General features: G+C 46.7%; 2 protein-coding genes across 2 annotated transcripts; both read left to right on the top strand.

The window, feature by feature from the left end:
- The first annotated feature begins 246 nt into the window (after nt 1-246).
- Nucleotides 247-11,482, top strand: SLC34A1 (solute carrier family 34 member 1). Its single transcript, XM_063296448.1, is given in 11 exon segments — nt 247-420; nt 2,428-2,571; nt 3,117-3,228; nt 3,982-4,177; nt 4,383-4,478; nt 8,497-8,599; nt 8,758-8,889; nt 8,892-8,924; nt 9,087-9,203; nt 10,316-10,440; nt 10,654-11,482. Coding segments are annotated over 11 exon segments (1,761 nt in total). The 5' UTR covers nt 247-257; the 3' UTR covers nt 11,194-11,482.
- A 5,119-nt stretch (nt 11,483-16,601) lies between these two features.
- Nucleotides 16,602-18,401, top strand: LOC134492269 (alpha-2Da adrenergic receptor-like). Its single transcript, XM_063296449.1, has one exon. It carries the CDS (start codon nt 17,054-17,056, stop codon nt 18,260-18,262), a length of 1,209 nt encoding a protein of 402 aa, XP_063152519.1. The 5' UTR covers nt 16,602-17,053; the 3' UTR covers nt 18,263-18,401.
- The last annotated feature ends 45 nt before the right edge of the window (nt 18,402-18,446 follow it).

Here is an 18,446-nt window from a genome sequence, read left to right on the forward strand (position 1 = left end):
TGCTTTTCTTTTTTTGAGGCACAATCACTGGTATATCTTTTTGTTGTTGTTGTTCGTTTGTTATAATGGAACATTTAAATCTTATAATGAACAAATTGAAAAGGACCGGCCCCATCTGGAGCTCCTCTAGGAACATGAACTTTCCCAGTGTGCAACAACTGTGTGGAAAGCTTAGTGTTGTGGAAAAAAAGGAACGGAGCACCAGCGGGTCACGGCCGGGTACTCTGCGAGTGACAGGATTGAACCAAACCTACTGCATGACTGTATTTAATCTCTGTTGTTCCTCTGCAGCCCTTGGCAAATGCACAAGAACCAGATCCATCCTTATTCCCCTTCTCAAGGTCCCCTTGATGTTTGCCTTTCTATACCCGTTTGTGTGCTCCCTTGATGTGCTGAGCTCTGCTTTCCAGCTGGCAGGAGGTGAGGGTCACAATGATACTTGCCTGCCTCCCCTCCTCTCTGCCCACCCTCCAGCCCCTTCTCCCAGTGGTCCCCAGACTGAAACCGCTCCGTGTCCTTCTGCGTGGGTGCCACATCCTGCCCTTCTCTGCTGCTGGCGTGGGGGCTGCTGGAGCTAGGCTCTGAAGAAAGAGGCTACGGTCAACACCAGAACATCGCTTCTGCTGGGTATTGGGCAGCTTTCTACAGTGGGAAAAATGCGTGGAGTGAGAAGCATGGAAGCCAGGAGGAGTATAACCTTTGCAAGAAAGCATTCTTGTGTAAAAGAAATTAAAGACAAGCTTTATTTAGGGAATAACACGGTGATAGGAAAACCTATGTTGCTGAAGTCCATCTACAGTTGGAAACCTTAGCATGCTGCCCTCCATTGTGGAAACAAGACCAGTCAGGGGAGTTCTGTTATTGCATGGGTCAGAGTCAGAAGAGGAAGAGAGCTGAACTGAGAGTAGGAGGAAGGGTTGAAAGCCCTGGGAGTACGAGCAGGAAGCATGTTATCCAGCAAGTCTTCTGGACAAGAAAGGAGATGGAGGTGCAGAAGCCACCTTGGTTAACCATCTCCACATCCATTGCCTCAGGGGTCAGGAGGTTTATTGGCACCAGAAAGCTGGTGTGTGTAAAACTGAATTTCAGTAATTTTACTAGAGATTCTTGAGGCTGGCCCCTTCCTTCCCTTCCCTCCAGGTGTTTTTCTGTGCCTGATGTGGAATCCACAATCTCTTCTCCAAAAGGGCAAATTTTATTCACCAAAGGAAAATGTCCCTTTGGATTAGCAAGCACTTTCAGGCAGTCCTTATTTGTTCAGTTCTACCATATTATCAACTGTCTGGCAATAATTCCACCATATTTTACTAATGCTACTTTATAAGTGCCAGCTTCCTCTGCCCTGCCCTGCCCGTCCAAAACACTGATGCACACATTACACAGCTTTCCTGCACGCCGTAACCCATTCTTATTGCTAACAATGGAGCAAGATTCAGTTCTCAGTCTACTTCTCTTTGTCTTGACCAGAACCTTCTTTCTGGATTTTGGGAATACTTATTTTACTTGACTTTCTAATGGTAAACCCCTTTCCATAGCCAACTCTTTTCTGCTACTGCACATTTTTACATGCAGTCATCGGCTACCTGTTTTATTGTATGTCTCTCTCCCCTAACTGATTCCCACAAGTTTACTGATATCACTGGATATCCTAGATATCCCTGTTTTCAATTCTGAGTATTTCCTAAGCATGGAAAATAGCTAGAATTGATATGGCCATGGGCAAACATTGGAAGAGGAAAATGGTGTATTTCTCTTTTATTGCAGGCCACTTTGGCTAATTTTGACTACTTTATTTTTCACTACCTTGTTCCTAACTTTCTAAACCCAGCAAGGTTGGGAGGATATTTTCCCAGCAGATGGTCCTGAGCTGATGCTGCAAATGAAGGGTGCTCCTTGTCCAATCCAAGAGCAGGAATGGTGTTGTTCAGTAGTAAGGGCCATCACAGACTAACTTTGCCTGATACTCCCCAGAATAATGATATGGCCTGCAGGGACATGCAGATATCAGGCTTTTAGGATCTCTTTTTAAACTAGGACTTCAAGGTCTACCAATCAGTGTCAGGCACAACAGAACTAGCACAAATGAGGGTCTGGGTTTGCTTTTAGTATCAGAACTGATCGAGTCCTTGTGCAGAAAAGTCCACTCCAAGTTTTCTTCATTTTAGCAACCAGATTTATAAAGGTGGGAGAGCTTTTTAATGTTTTTATTGCAAACTACCTGTAGATTTCCCCATCCCTGGATTGGAAGCAGATTTCCAGAAAGAGTTCATTCTAAACCCGAATCTTTTAACTGGGGAAATAATACACAAGCTATATGTTCAACCACTAATTAACAGGCCCTAATTAAAACGTGGCTTATGAGCAAGCTGGAATAGACTTGATGCCATACGTTCAGATCTGGTTTGCTACTTTCTGCTTCTTTTCCAGGTAAAGTAGCTGGAGACATTTTCAAGGACGATGCTATCCTCTCTAACCCAGTGGCAGGGCTTGTGGTAGGAATCCTTGTGACTGTCCTTGTGCAGAGTTCCAGCACCTCCACCTCCATCATCGTGAGCATGGTTTCCTCAGGATGTAAGTAACATTAATGGACTAGAATGAGACTGAAGGGAAGGAACATATATATATGGGGATCTGGCTGCATGTACATGCAAAGGAAGTAAATTCCCTTGTCCTTTCCTTTTCCCTGTTTGATTCTGGTCTGTCTACTTGCATAGCTATATACCTTTGATAGCTATTCATCTTATAGAAAAGAAGATAGGAACTTGTGGCCTCCAGATGTCACTGAACTGTGATTACAGCACTCCAGTCAGAATGTCCTGTATTAAGGGGAGTTAGAGTTGTATCTGGTTGTAACAGGTCCCATTTTTTTCTATTCTAGTAACATTTGCAGTGATAATGAAATGCAAGGCCTGATAATAATGAAAGGCCTTTGAATGTAATTGCAATTGTGGGGGACTGATAAATTTGAGTGTCTGCTGAAGATATACATAGGGCTGGAGAGGAAGAGTCTGGCCAGGAGAAAAGGTGTGTCTGAACTCTTCTTCTGTTTATGATGCCCCCAATGGCATCCTAAAGCCAGTGTTCTCACCAGGTGCTCTTTGCTCTTTGCTCTCTAGAACTGGAGGTGGGTTCAGCCATCCCCATCATCATGGGCTCTGAGATAGGGACCTCAGCCACCAACACCATTGTGGCACTCGTGCAAGCTGGTGACAGGAATGAATTAAAGAGGCAAGTACGATTGTGTGTGGGGTGGGGGGGGGTACAGTCACTGCAGATGGAGAACTAGAAGGCTGCCAGCCTCTGCCCTGGAAAGAAGGCCAGTTGTCTGGCTGGCAGAACTGGATGAAGACAGGAGCAGGATGGGAGAAGGAGAAAGTATTCATCAACTATAGGCTGATGTCAGGGACGCGGTGGCGCTGCGGGTTAAACCGCTGAGCTGTCGATCGGAAGGTCGGCGGTTCGAAACCGCGCGGCGGGGTGAGCTCCCGTTGCTCGTCCCAGCTCCTGCACATCAAGCAGTTCGAAAACATGCAAATGTGAGTAGATTAATTGGTACCGCTTCGGCGGGAAGGTAACGGCGTTCCGTGAGTCATGCTGGCCACATGACCCGGAAGTGTCTATGACAACGCCGGCTCTAAGGCTTTGAAACGGAGATGAGCACCGCCCCCTAGAGTCGGACACGACTGGACTTTACGTCAAGGGAAACCTTTACCTTTACCTTATAGGCTGATGTCAGTAGATGGCTGAGGCTGGAGGTGCTGGGGCTACAGAACCTAAGTCAGGAGTAATAAAGAACAGGCACGTGTTAACCCAGGAGTAATTAGTAATTCAGGTAAGCAAAGCAAATGGGCAGAAGTGGGGCTAGGAGAGACTTGGCAATGCAGATGATTTGGATGGATGCTCAGGTAGGACCCATTCACACACCCCATGCCACAGCTCCTATTATTTCACATCAGCAATAGCTTCTCTATTGTCTAACAGGGCCTTCGCAGGGGTCACGGTGCATGACTGCTTCAACTGGTTATCAGTACTGATCCTGCTGCCTCTGGAAGTGGCCAGTGGCTATCTGCACCACATCAGCAAAACTTCCATGGCAACTTTCAACCTCCACAGTGGACAGGAGGCACCAGAGCTCCTGAAAGTAATCACAGAGCCCTTCACTAGTCTTATTATCCAGGTGTGTGTGGCATACCAGCTGGAGGATTATGGCACTGAAGATCTGGAGGATGCCAGGTTGGGCATGGCTGATCTAAACACTGCAGCTCCCTCTTGGTCTTTCTCCTGGGATCTGCTTCTTTGTTTTCTATACAGTAGCCTTGGGACATGGGGATGAGAGTCTTCCACTCCTGCCACAATTTAAGGATCTTTCTTCTGTCCTTCAGCTGGATAAGTCAGTGATCACAGGGATTGCCACAGGCAATGAAAGCTTGTATAACAAAAGTCTGACTCGGGTGTGGTGTGAAGTGCCAGCTCCACAGGTGAGAACTGTGCCAAAGGAGAGAAAGGATAGAATGGGCGTGGCGGGGGGGGGGGGCTGGATGTAAGAATATAAGTGATGACAGCAGTTGTCATGCAGGAGGTGTTCCAAATCTCTGTTCTGCAGGGATGCCACCACTGAGAAGGGTTTTTCTCTGATTAACACATTCTATATACCTCATTTGGTGGAACCTCTGAGGGTAACCTAGTCCTAATACTAGTCTTAGTTCTAGCCCTTATCTGAGACCAAGTACTTGGATAGCCAATATAGTCATAGGTGATCTTTCAGATACCCTAGTTCCAACTCATTCATATTTTGATCTAGAAGCATTATTCACATTCTACCACGCGTTACTGGAATAACTAGATTTATACTAGATTTTGGAAGCAAGCATGCAGAATCACAGTGGATGATCATTAAATATAAGAAGACCCTCACTTATCAGACCACTCTGCTTTAGCATTTTGTTTGCTATTGTAGCTGGTGAGAGACTTCTGGGAAGCCACAAAGGGGGTACGAAGGCCATTGCCTTCCCCTGCTGCTATTCCCCAGTACCTGCTAATTTTGATATTGGAGGCAATGTAACCATCATAACTATAATCACTGGCATCTTTATGAGCATTAATGTCCAGTTCCCTTCCAAAGGTATCTAAGGATCAATTGCTCCTGTACGTTTGCTTTTCTGAAAAATTAATTCATGGATCCCACTGTGTGACGATTAGAGAGAGTTGTATCTCTACAGCCACTTTGATTCCAAAACCCCTTCTCTCCTTTTCCACACATGGGAGATAGCAGGGAAAAAAACCCCTCCACTGTATGTATAATGTTACCCCCATAATTGCATCCTTGCATAATATTGTCATTTGCAGAGCAATAAGAGGTATTTGGAAGGTTATGCATATTTTATCCTAAATGTGTATAGCACCAGCACATGCCACAAGCCACCTATAGTGAGTCAGGAGCAGGAAATTATGCTGTCTGCTATTTCAGTTAAATTTGTTTGTTTTAAAGAAAACCTGGTACCTCTGCAGATGTGAAGGAGTGCCAGTTGCTTTGTGCCCTTTCAGTTCATTGTTTTTAAAAACTTGCATCTCTATAGATATGCACAAATGGAAACCTCTTGGTAATGGCAGTTCAGCCTCCAATGAATTCAGTGTGCCTTTTCTCCTAATAGAGTTCCAGGTGTTAATTTTCTCTTCATAATTTTTTTTTTAAAATCCAGTAACTAAATGGGTAATTCTGCAGTGGTGAAAGGATATAGGTTTAAAAAGAAAGATATCTGTAGTTATTTATACTTGTGTACTTCTGTTATGGGGGAAAAAATCTTAGAGCACATCTGTATGAGGACAGTGCACAAGTTCAGAGGCAGCTGAGCTTTAGGGTCCCACTGCATCAGCTGAATCTGAATGTAGAGCCAATCTATTTCCAGCTCAGCTGTGTTGTAACCCAGACTGTAAAAACCCTTGTCTTTCCTTTTGCAGTGGGGAAGCTTTCTGGAGAATGTGGATGGTCTGTTTCCCCACAAGGAGGTCTCTTGCCAGCTCCCTCTGGCTCCAGTGCTTCAGCCCCAGAGCTTAACAGTCTCTTCAGGGCAGGGATCTCAACCTCAAATCATCATGGCAAATGGCTCATCAGGAGTGGTCCCTTGGACCAAGGGCTGCCATGCTGAAGCTTTTTCATACCTTGATACAAAATTCGCTAGTGCATCAAACATGAAGACGATGAAGAGTAGCATGGCATGCTATTAAACATAAATTATATCACACACACACACACATACACACACAGTAAAACGGTGCTAGTTGAGAAATAGAGCTGCGAGATTAGTTACAATACTCTAATGCCTGTTTGGCCACATAGCTGCCATATTTTTCATTAAACAGAACACCAATATTTGGTTTTATTCCTGGGTTGATATGTGTTTTTTTCCCCCAAGAATGTTTCTGGGACAAGAGAATCCAGGAAACCCATCCCAGAGCTGCCCAAATCCCGCTATGCTTTTTCTGCTACCTCCTTGCTGAACAGAGAGATCTTTCTTTCCACGCAGAGCCGCAACTGGGGGGGGGGGCAACACGGGCATGTGCCCCAGGCGCCATGCCGGTGGGGTGCCAATTTGAGCTCTGGGGGGGTGCCAAAATGGGCACGGAATCAATGTTTGCCCTGGGTGACAAAGACCCGAGCTGCGGCCCTGTTTCCACTGGCCCTATTCTTTCATGTTCCCTGCCTCCTCTCCTCTCCTCTCCTCTCCTCTCGGTTCTCCCTGTCTGGCAGAGTCAGACAGATCTTGCTGGCATGCTTGTTTGCTCACTCATGGTCTTTCCTGCTCCTGGGAATGGGCCAGGCCTGGCAGAAAGACCCTCGCTGTGGGATGGCCAGGCCTGGCCCTCCTCCTTCCTCCCCTTAGACAGCCCCAGCAGCCTCTTGGCCCATCTTTCCTGGCCAGTCCTGGCCTTCCCACTGCCCCTGCCCAGAGACCCCAGTGCCACCCAGTGCACACGTTCCTGGAGGCTCTTGTTGATTGTCATGGGAGTCCATGGGGCACCGACTGTCTGGCCCAGCTGACCAGGCTCCCCTGTTGTCAGGGGGCTGTGAGGGTGGGCCAAGGTAAACTGTGAGGCTTTGCTATCCATCTGCCCCTCTGAATGTCTACGAGGAGCTCAATACCTCGGTTTTGCTGGGTAGCATCCGCAGTGCCCACAGAGATTGTTGTGGGCTGCATAACATGCCTTGCAAGATTGAGGCCCCTCTGCTGAGGGGATCTAGGCTTGATTCGGCACAGGTAAAATCAAGGGAGGGACAGGCTGCTTGGGGGTTTTAGATTTCTCCTCTTTCCCTTTTGTGTGACGGGGGAAATGAGGGCATTTTGGTTACTCCACTCAGGGGAAATAACAGTAGTGGAGAAGTGCCCTTACAGTGGCTTCTAGTTCCTCCAGGCTATAAGGTTTGTTTTGCTTAGAACGTTGCCGCTTTGCCTCCATTTTATCTGCTGGCTACAACCATGGTTCAAAATGTTGGGGAAACCATCCAATGTAGAATAGACGATGCGACTTCATGTCACTTTCATAGTTCTTGTGGGATTTTTAGTACAGAGGAGTGGTGGCTTTGCAGCCAAGCAGCTACTTTCTACTTGGTTACAAATGCTCAGAACTTTTTGTAAATGACCAAATGTACATGGCACATTCTGATACAAGTGGGGGTGGGAGTGTCTGTGATTTTTGATCTCTGTTTTGTCTGGAGTGAGGGAGAGGCATTTTCTGTTGTTGTTCCAGGATAAATAATAGTTGAGGAGTGGCAGGACTGAATTATGTTTTTGGTATATTCCTATTGGCCCACTGGAAGGAGAAGGTTGATTGGTGTATTTTGTTCTCAGCATTTGGAGGCCTGTAATAAAGAAAAGGATTGCTTCAAACTGCTTTGGAGAGGTTTGGAGAGTAGAAATGGTGCCTTTGGGAAGTGCCCTTTAAACCACATCCCCGAAATAGATTTCTGGCCTTTGCCTGCAAATTTCTTCAGGAAATCAAAAGAGAAAGTGGGATGGGGCAGTTACTGCCAAACTAGTTCTTAGCTTCAAATGCTTGCATGATACAGAGCAAAACACTGCTTGCCTGGAACATATGTAACTTCAGGGAGTGCAATCACTGAAAAATTAGTTTTGGGAAAAATGAAATCCGGGGAAGGAAATAGCACCAGAACAAGAGGTTGGGGAATGTCTTTTTTCCTGGGGGAGTTAAACAGATGTCACTGTCCTGGAACAGATGCTAAATGAGTGCCGATTGATGAAATATGAGGAGTGTTATGGAGGCTAATTGGTGTTAGAATTAGTATTTTAGCACTCTTTTGCCTGCAAGGAACACTTTTGAATGAACAAAGGGAATATTTTTGAGATGGAAGAACTGAATGGCTACGACATTAATGGCATCATGATAAGACTGTTCTTGTCTGGGATTGGGGGGTTCCTCACTCATCTCCCCAACGTTCCTGCAAGTGGTTTAATGTTGTGATGCCCCCCCTTTTTATAGATTTTTTTAGCAGGCACAAGAGGAGGATCCCTAAACTGCAGCTCCCTCATGCCATACAGTCTGGAAGGAGCTGGGAACTTCAACAGTACCATGCCACAGAAATGTAAGCACCACCAACTTCAGGCAACAAAGCTCTAGAAGAAATGGCTACAGCCACAGATGCCCCACTCCTCCTGTCAGGCCACCAGGGGCTCTCAAAAGCAAGGAGAGGGGGAAGAAGGCAGGCCTGCCTCTTGCATTGACCACTGCTCCTTTGCCCAGGCAATCACCTGTTTGTGGACTCCTCTCTGCCAGACTTGGCTGTAGGACTCATGCTGCTGGCTGCGTCCCTGGCTGTACTGTGCACCTGTCTTTTGATGTTGGTCAAACTGCTCAACTCTGTGCTCAAAGGCCAGGTGCCAGAGCTATCCAGAAGGTCATTAACACAGGTAGGCTGATAGCCTGGTTTTCTCCCACCAAGGTTGGAGATTTCTTGGGTCAAAAAGTTTAGATGCCAGGCCTCTGCAAGGTCACCAGGTTCTTGTGGTAGAGCCCACCTGTTGTAATCCTCTCCTCTCTTGCTGTTTCTGACATTGCACTGGTTTGGGCAGATCTGCCATAGCCTTTTGGATGGGCCACGGGTTACTTTGCCATGCTTGCTGGTGCTGGGATGACGTTTGTTATGCAGAGTAGCTCCATCTTCACTTCAGCAATCACCCCACTCATCGGTAAGTCCCCTATGTCTTCCCTTCCCCCAAATTGCCAATAGCAAGTTCAAGGTGGAAGGACCGTGTTGTACAAAAAGAAACTCAGGATGAGACTTCCTGTAGATTCTTTAGCCCAATGCAGGAGGAGGCAGGAAGCACCCAGTCTGCCAGCAATGTTTCTTAGCTGCATCTCTCCCATTCACCATGATAGGGGAAGTGAATCTGGGGTTATGGGTGTACCTGCTCTGGGATATATGGAATAAATGAGCAAAGTGTTACTATCACGCTTAGTTAAACATGAGAAGGAGGAGAAGAAGGAGGAGGAGGAGGAAGCACACTTATCCCAGGTATTGCTGAGATACAAGATGTTGTCTCTATATCAGTGTTTCTCAACCGGGCTGGGGAATTCTGAGAGTTGAAGTCCACACATTTTCAAGTGTGTGGCTAAGGCTAAGAAACACTGGTCTATATTCACATAACATGCCAGGTCACTTAAGATCTCGTAGATGCATATGCATAACATTCCAGGCTTGGTAAGTGTTCATCTTGGTGATTTTTGTGGCTTAGCATGAGTGCAAGCCCAGCCTGCTTGATCTGTAGTTCAGTAGATACATCATAGAAACATGGAAGTGATATTCGAAGTCATCTAGTCCATACTGAGAGCCAGTTTGGTCTAGTGGTTAAGGCAACGGGCTAGAAACCGGGAGACTGAGAGTTCTAGTCCCGCCTTAGGCAGGAAGCCAGCTGGGTGACTTTCGGCCAGTCACTCTCTCTCAGCCCTAGGAAGGAGACAAGGGCAAACCACTTCTGAAATCTTGCCAAGAAAACTGCAGGGACTAGTCCCAGCAGTCGCCAAGGATCAGACATGATTGAATGGCAAAAAAAAAAAGTCCATATTAGAAGTCATCTAGTCCAACCCCCTCTTTAATGCAGGATGTGAAGCCAGACAGTTAATTCAGTAACCCAGTTAAGTGAGTTGAGGGAACACAGGCAATGAGTAATAACTGCACTCATCTCCAGGAACTCTGCTTTTGTGGAATAAGGAGAGCTCCCTTTGCATTGCCTTCAGGTGTGTATTGTGGGGAAGGAAGTTGCTGTTTTCTGACCAGTCTCTCTTTTCTTTTGTGGGACAGGTCTTGGGGTGATTAGCTTAGAACGTGCGTATCCCCTCACCCTTGGTTCTAACATCGGAACCACGACCACGGCTGTCCTCGCAGCCCTGGCCAGTCCAGGGGATAAATTGGCCAGTGCCTTCCAGGTGAGGATATGCCCTCTGTCTGTTCTGCTGAGCAAGAGGTGATAGCTTATGACAATAGATTTTCCAGCCTAATGGTTTTTTTACATGCCACTAAAGACTGTCATATGCAAAAGGGTTCCTTTCCCTGCTCACCCCCGTACCCTCTGCCCGGTACGCACCCCTTCCCAATGTTGCACCGAAGAGGACTGCTTTGTTTCTGGCTTCCCTCCTCAGATTGCCCTCTGCCACTTCTTCTTCAACATCTCTGGGATTTTGCTGTGGTATCCCCTGCCTTGCACTCGCCTCCCCATCCACATGGCCAAAGCGTTAGGTGAGCAGACAGCCAAGTATCACTGGTTTGCTGTCTTCTACCTGATTCTCTGCTTCCTCTTGTTGCCGGTGTTGGTTTTAGGACTTTCCATGGCAGGATGGCAGGTGCTGGTAGGGGCAGGAGCTCCTTTCCTGAGCCTTCTGGCTTGTGTGGCCTTTATCAACATCATGCAGTCACAAAGCCCCAACCGACTGCCCAGGTGGCTCCAGAGTTGGGACTTCCTGCCGTCCTGGCTTCATTCTTTGCAGCCCCTGGATGGGCTGATGACCAGAGCCACAGCATGTCGTGCTGCCCCTTGTTCAGGCAGCCAAGAGGAATGCAGAAAAAAATCGCCAGGAGCTAAGGTCAGAAGAGGCTTGCCGAAGCCTTCCGCTGTCGTCTTAGAGGAATGGTCTCCACCCCAGCTGAATATCCTGCCAATGCAGCAAGCCAGCCGCCTGTGACCTGTGATGGAACACAGCTCCCACTGTGGCCTGCAGACAGTGGTGCTAAGCAGACCAGCAATAAGGAAAAGAAAAAGCGTAACAAGAAAGTGCATCAGTGCAAATGTTGGAGTCTGTGCCGGTGGCTGCACTTATGACTGGAGCTCTGTCATTGCCACATGGCTAGGGTACACGTATTCCAGCCAATGTCGATTCATGTCCCTTTGGGCAGGGCTTTTCATATGAAATAGGCTGTAACTGGCATCTGATAATCACTGTACATATCATTTTGTTATGAGCATCAATGAATGAGTACAAAATAATCTCTCAGTGTGTGGACTTACTTACAGTGCAGTAGGAACTCACTCCCGATTGCCCTCAGCATCTATATAACACAGGAGTTCCATATGTTCAGAAGTTATCTGGTAGCAGAACTGAGGTCTCCCTGAGTGGTATTTTATACAATGTGCAACACATTTGCAGTATTACACACAATAAATAGTGCTTGGAAGATTTCTCCCTTTTAACTTAACAACAGGGTCCTTCAGACTTGTTTGATGACAAGTCACATCATCCCAAAATCACTATACATGCTACAGTTGAAACTGGTGAGAGTTGGAAGCAAAAAATATCTAGAGGTTGCCTGAACCTGTAGACCAGCTACAGGTTCTCCACCCTGCAATATTGTCTTAATAGATTCTGACCATGAAGTTCTTTATGAGCAAGAAAGTAATAGAAACTGGCACAATAGTCATTTCTTAAGTGGCCTTTCTAATAATAGTTTTGGAATCACTAAGCAATCAGCAGCTACATTTACACTGCTTGTATTTCTGCTGGGTAGTTATAGACCACTTCAGTTTGGGCTCTGCAAGTTCTGATAGGATAGAATGGGGTAGTGTCTAGGAAACATTTGTTTCTAAAGCTTTTACTATGTAACTGTACTCATGTAAAAAGGTAAAGGTTTCCCTTGACGTAAAGTCCAGTCGAATCCGACTCTAGGGGGCGGTGCTCATCTCCGTTTCTAAGCCTTGGAGCCGGCGTTGTCCCTAGGGACACTTCCGGGTCATGTGGCCAGCATGACGACTCGGAACGCCGTTACCTTCCCGCCGAAGCGGTACCAATTCATCTACTCACATTTGCATGTTTTCGAACTGCTTGGTGAGCAGGAGCTGGGACGAGCAACGGGAGCTCACCCCGCCGCGCGGTTTCGAACCGCTGACCTTCCGATCGACAGCTCAGCGGTTTAACCTGCAGCGCCACCGCGTCCCAATAATGTACTCATGTAGATGAATATAATTTTCATTATTCAAATGAAAATCCAGACTATGAAGGACTTGATGTGTACTATTTATAAAATGTGGCATGGTATTCTCTTGGCACCACTGAACCGATAGTATAATGCAGCTAACAGCCGTTTATATCCTAACAGACAGGAGCCATTTCCTTTGTTTTTTAAGAATAGGAAATAGAGAATCTGATCACATAAGAAAATGCTTTGGGGGTGGGGGTGTGAATCTAGCACATTAGCAGAATCCTAATTCTGAAGCTTGGTGCAGACCCTGAAAATGGGTTAATTGAGTTAGCAGATGCAGCCACAACACTGGATGCCTTGATTGCTTTTTTTTTAATGGCAAGCACTAGGAAAACTTTCTGATGTTCCCATGGGCTCTTCTCCATGTCTCATGTTCACATTTACTATGATTATGCCCCCAGAATGTGCACCCTATCACTTGTACCCTTGCATTAGCACACAATCCCAGGACACCTTGTCTTTCTGCTTCTGTCCAGCGTTTGAAGCTGCAGAGTTGTATTTCAGAGGCGCAATCTCCTGTTGCATGACTTGAGCAGCCAGGTGTGTTTCTAAATCACTACTTCAAAAATAAAGTTCACTGATACATCTGTTCTCTAAGCAAGCTAGAGTATTACACAGTATCAAAATATATAATTTTCTACTTCTTGAATGACAAGGTCCCAGGAATAGCATTACTTTTTGGAGAAGGAAGTACAATGGACTTTTATAGGTCCAATTCAGGCATAAATAGAAACCACTGTTACCCAGTATATTAATACACTGCAGTGAGCTGTAGGCTTGATACCCAAACTTTTTCCTTTCTTTTTCACCTAATGAGAAGATCAAGATTTTGTTCCTGGTTGACCACAATTCCCATGGCACCTGAACTCAAGGAACTGAAGTTTGCTCATATCATGGGTTTTGAGTGCAGTGCTTGTGGGTGGTACTGTGCTCACCCAACCATATGGTAGAACCCACCTGATTATTTGTCGTTGTACAAGTGAATGGAACAAGATCATTTTGAAAAACTGCCCAAGAAGGCAAAATCCTATTCCATGTGGTTGGGCAGCAGGATCTTTGATAGTAGTTGCCTTTGCCTTTGATAGTGGTTTTTCATTAAGAAGTGATTCCCACCAGTATTCAAACATATGGAGGGTTTTTATTCCATTAAGCAAACTAAAGGGAGAAATACATTTCCAAGCCAAAAAATAACAGTGGGAAGAAGCCCTCAACAAAACCCTGGGCAAACATAATTACTTGTCTTCCTCTTCTTTCCAGTGAAAGTGGCAACAGGGTCCTCGGAAGTTGGGAATATAGAGTACGCATGCGGAGGACTGCCATATAGAACTTTTTCTTTTCCTAGGAGGTCTTGGTGCTTCCTCCTCAAAGCCCCAAATGTGCACAGATTCTGTAGCAGAGCCTCCAGCATTCTGCATGCTCCATAATACCATTGGACAGCCCTGAGCATGAAAAAATACAGATGTACAATAATGATCAATGATGCATCCAAATTTTACAAATGCAATAAATTAACAATGTATCCAAGTACTGGAAAAAAACAACAGAAATGGGCTCTTGAAGATGCTCCCTTTCTAGTAAGGCACTTTTTGGTCTGAGTCCAAATTAAAATCAAAACCTGTGTAACTTAAATACCACCCAAAGTACCATAACCACCAGTTAAAACAGATACATATTTTTAAAACAAGGAACCTCTAAATAACATAATCATGTATGGCCCTTCCTAAAAATCAGGTATCAGCCCAGCTTTGTGGTGTTGTGAACTCATCAAATGATGAAGTGGTACACACATGCACACACACACCACAATAAAACAAATGATTTCATTGGGTTAGGGTTGAGTAAGAAACAATTGTACCACTTACTTTTAATAATTAAATGTATATATTACAAGGGTTTCCAAACTTTGCAGTACCATAACTGTGCACTTTGGGCTTGCACAGACAAAATGAGCAAAGCCCAGAGCAAAGTTTTGACAGTAACTCCCTCTGTGCCTGAGCAAGCCTGGTCAGGTTTTTAAAAAAATTTGGGGTCCCCCTCTAAGTGGCTTGCAACCCCCACCCTGAGTCCTGGCCCACAGCTTGAGAACCCCGGAGTTAGCCCATATCTGTCATCTAGATTACAATGGCCTAGAAATGATCCCAAGAAATGTTGCTTCCATGAAAAACCACCACATTTAGTGAAACATGTCCCAATGACTTTTCTGAGAAAGAAAGGATTATGTAGATGTTAGTATCTTGCGATCTTAACATCATCATTTGTTTGTGGGTTTGTACCCAAAAATTTAGTTCTTCCAAATTCACACCTTAGGCAGTCTTGTTGTGTTGACGACCGACAGGAAGCTCTGGCGTGGGCTGGTCCATGAAGTCACGAAGAGTCGGAAGCGACTAAACGAATAAACAACAACAACAGGCAGTCTTGTTAATTGCTTGTAGGTTTGTTCTGGGCAAATATGGTATTAAATACAGCGTAGGGATAATTCCCTGAGATGCTCTACTTTGCATTGCTAATGCCCAGGCTGGATTTGAGAAAGAAATTGTGTTGCTATAAATGGTTCACAAAGACCCTCGGCAAACAATTCCTTTAAAAAGATTCAGCCGCCCACTCTTCCCAAACGCCTGTCAGTAGGTGAGCTATATTTTAAAATTCAACCTACTCCTTTATTTGGCAGTTAACACTATTTCTGTAACACTTTAGCCAGCCTCTTTCGGAAGTGAGGTTGGTGTCATGGACGGGTCTGGCCGCTGGGTGGCAGTGTGGGATAACGGGAATTTGAATTACAGCTCCGTGAAGGGCAAGCCGCGGGGCAGATGCTTCGGGCCAGATGGATCTCCCCAAAGCGTTCAGATGGGCCTCTGAACCTGCCAGTGAGGAAGCAAAGGTGGGTTTCGGGCTGTGTCAGAACCCCGCTGGAAGAAAAGCAGGATGAGAAGAACGATGCAGATAGCCGAGAAGAACGAAGGTGAGAGTTGATCTCTTTCAGACCCTGCTAATTTGAGATTGATTGGCGTGGGCTGATCCATGAAGTCACGAAGAGTAGGAAGCGACTGAACGAATAAACAACAAAACAATTTGAGATTGTGGTTGCCCAAAAGCCTTTAAAAAACAGCCTTCGATTTAGGAACTTGATGGATTAATGAATACGATTCCTCAAAGCATGCGCAGAAATACTTGTTTCAGTTCTAGGCAACCACAGCCACAGAATCCAGGAGGGTCCTTTCCTAGCAAAACGCAACCATATTTTTTCCTTTATTTTTCCCACTAGAAGCATAATGAAGTCTCCTTCAGGTTGAGCTTGATGCCTGGGGACTGTATGCAGCCGGCATGCATACTTTGCGGGGCAACGGCATGGATGTAGCTTGCATCTTCCTGGAAGTTTTTACTTACTTCTCAAAGGAGCCTCCAGTCCTGCTACTCTCTGGAGGGCTCCCATCCAAGTCCTAATTGGGCCTAGCTGTGCTTAGCTTCTCAGCCCAAAGTTGGCCAGCACTGCCAACTTGCTGAGACCCCACCCTCTCTAGGACTACAACTGCTACAGTCCTCAACCAATGTGGCCGTTTGCTGGCTTTCCTTCCAGAGGGATGTGGGCTTCTAACAGATTGAAGGGGAAAGACAATACTATGAGAAGAAGTTAATGCTTTTTTCTATCATTAAGCCAAAAACATATTTCAGCCCCAGCAGAAAGTTTTATCGGTAAGGAAGAACATTAGAAAATAAAGATCCCCATCTCTTCCCCACCTAGTTGGACAGACAAGGATTGCAAGCCCCCATATGCTTTCTTAGAAGGGACTGATGCTGAAATGAATGATCTAAACAGCAATAGTTTGGAATATGTGACTGAGGCAGCTGGGCACATTCCTTTCCCCCTCTGCTGCCAGTTTGCACTTACCAGGTGAGCAACAGTCAGCAACACAGGGAGACTCTCCGAAGCTCATTGCCGTTGGTAGCAAACAGCCTGGCCTCCTCTCCCCCCAGCAGTCAAAGCTGGCTGGGTGCCTGTGGGCCGGCCAGCCACTCTGTCAGCCCCTCCCTTCCCTCCCCTAAGGGCAGTGCAAAGACCAGACTCAGAGACACTCGGAGTTGGAGCAGCAATGCTGAGCTTCACATCATTTCAGTGAAAAGGAACTATCCATGAAGAGTGGAGTTTTCTGCCTGCCCACCAACATTGCCTTGGATATTCCCATCAACTCAATCTGGAAGGGTTGCAGCAACAGGGAGAACTGGTGGTGATACCTGGAGTGAGTTGGGGAACTATCAGATCTGCTGCCTGCCCCAAAATATTCTGGGATCCAGAAGGGCTCTCCAGGATCCATCTGATTGTTCAAGGTCCATCATGCCTCCTTGAAGACTGTGGTTCTGCTTTAACATCTGATGTGACATGCTGGATTCTGCAGGGCCACTGCAGGTCTGTGCCGTTGCCTCCTAGTTTAGAATGGTGCCTACTGAGAAGAAGGTTGGTGGCAGTGCCATTCTTTTCTGCAGCTATCCTGGCTGTACAACTTGTCCTACCTGAGCAAGACTTGGGAGCCGGTGAACCTTGCACAGGCAGTTGGGGTATGGCCTGGTCTGGGGATGAATGGGATGGAGCCACATCAAAATGGATCTAGCAATCAGAGTGAGCAGGTACCCACCATCTTCCCTTACTCACCTCTGGCCTCAGCTCTCATCCTTGTGGCAGTTCTGACTGTGGCTCTTGTGACACTTACAGGGAATGTACTGGTTGTGTTAGCTGTATACACTAGCCGCGCTCTTCGGGCTCCACAGAATCTCTTCCTGGTGTCTCTGGCTACAGCTGATATTCTGGTAGCCACCCTCATTATCCCGTTCTCCTTGGCCAATGAGGTCATGGGCTACTGGTGCTTTGGCGGCCTTTGGTGCAGTTTCTACTTGTCGCTGGACGTCCTTTTCTGCACTGCCTCCATCATGCATCTCTGTGCCATCAGCTTGGATCGCTACTGGGCAGTCACCCGAGCTGCCCGATATAACCTGAAAAGAAGCCCCCGGAGGGTCAAATGTATGATTGGGGCTGTCTGGGCCATTGCTGCCTTTGTATCCCTGCCACCACTGTTTAAATCCAGACAACAGGACCAGGTCTGCCTCCTGCATGATGACACCTGGTATGTGCTGGCCTCTTGCACAGCCTCCTTCTATGCCCCTTGCCTCATCATGGTTGCTGTCTATTGCCGGATTTACCACGTGGCCAAGCACAGGAACTCGATGGTCATTGCAGCACGGCGGCTGTCTTATCCCAACTTCATTCCTGTGGCCAAGTACAATCCCTGCAGAGGGAGCGCCCAGCCTCCTGGGGAAACGCAGAAGATGGGGATGGCGCCTGGCCAGCTTCCTTGCCCCCAGCCTAGCTTGCCCCGGCTCTCTCGGCAATGGAGGGTAGATGATGGTGGCAACAGCCATGCTAGGCCACCAAGGACCCCAAGGCTTTCTTGGTCAATTCCCTCCAATCTCCATCAGCGCAGAAGCAGGGACATGTCCCTCTCCACCAATCGGCTGATGCAGGCCCGGGAGCGCAGATTCACCTTTGTCCTTTCTTTCATCATTGGAGCTTTTGTGCTCTGTTGGTTCCCATTCTTCTTCACCTACAGCCTGGAATCTGTGCTTGGGGAAAGCTGTTGCATCTCCAGGCCTCTCTTCAAATTCTTCTTCTGGATTGGATACTGCAACAGCAGCTTCAACCCCATCATCTACACTGTCTTTAACCGTGACTTTCGCAGAGCCTTCCAACAACTCCTGTCTCCTACCCACTCACTCCTGTGCCAAAAATGAGGACTCTGCTAGAGGGTTGTTGGAGCCCGAGAAAGGTGTGATGGACAGGCTACAAAATGTCCTCCTGGGGTCACAGAGAAGGTAATTGGTGGAGGCTGGGGAGCTGAGTATTTCTGCAGCCACTTTTTACTGACCTCCCCACCATGCCCCAAGCATGCATGTGGCACAAATGGCAGAAGTGCCA

Source organism: Candoia aspera, chromosome 2, assembly GCF_035149785.1.
Source record: "Candoia aspera isolate rCanAsp1 chromosome 2, rCanAsp1.hap2, whole genome shotgun sequence".
Lineage (NCBI taxonomy): Eukaryota > Metazoa > Chordata > Lepidosauria > Squamata > Boidae > Candoia > Candoia aspera.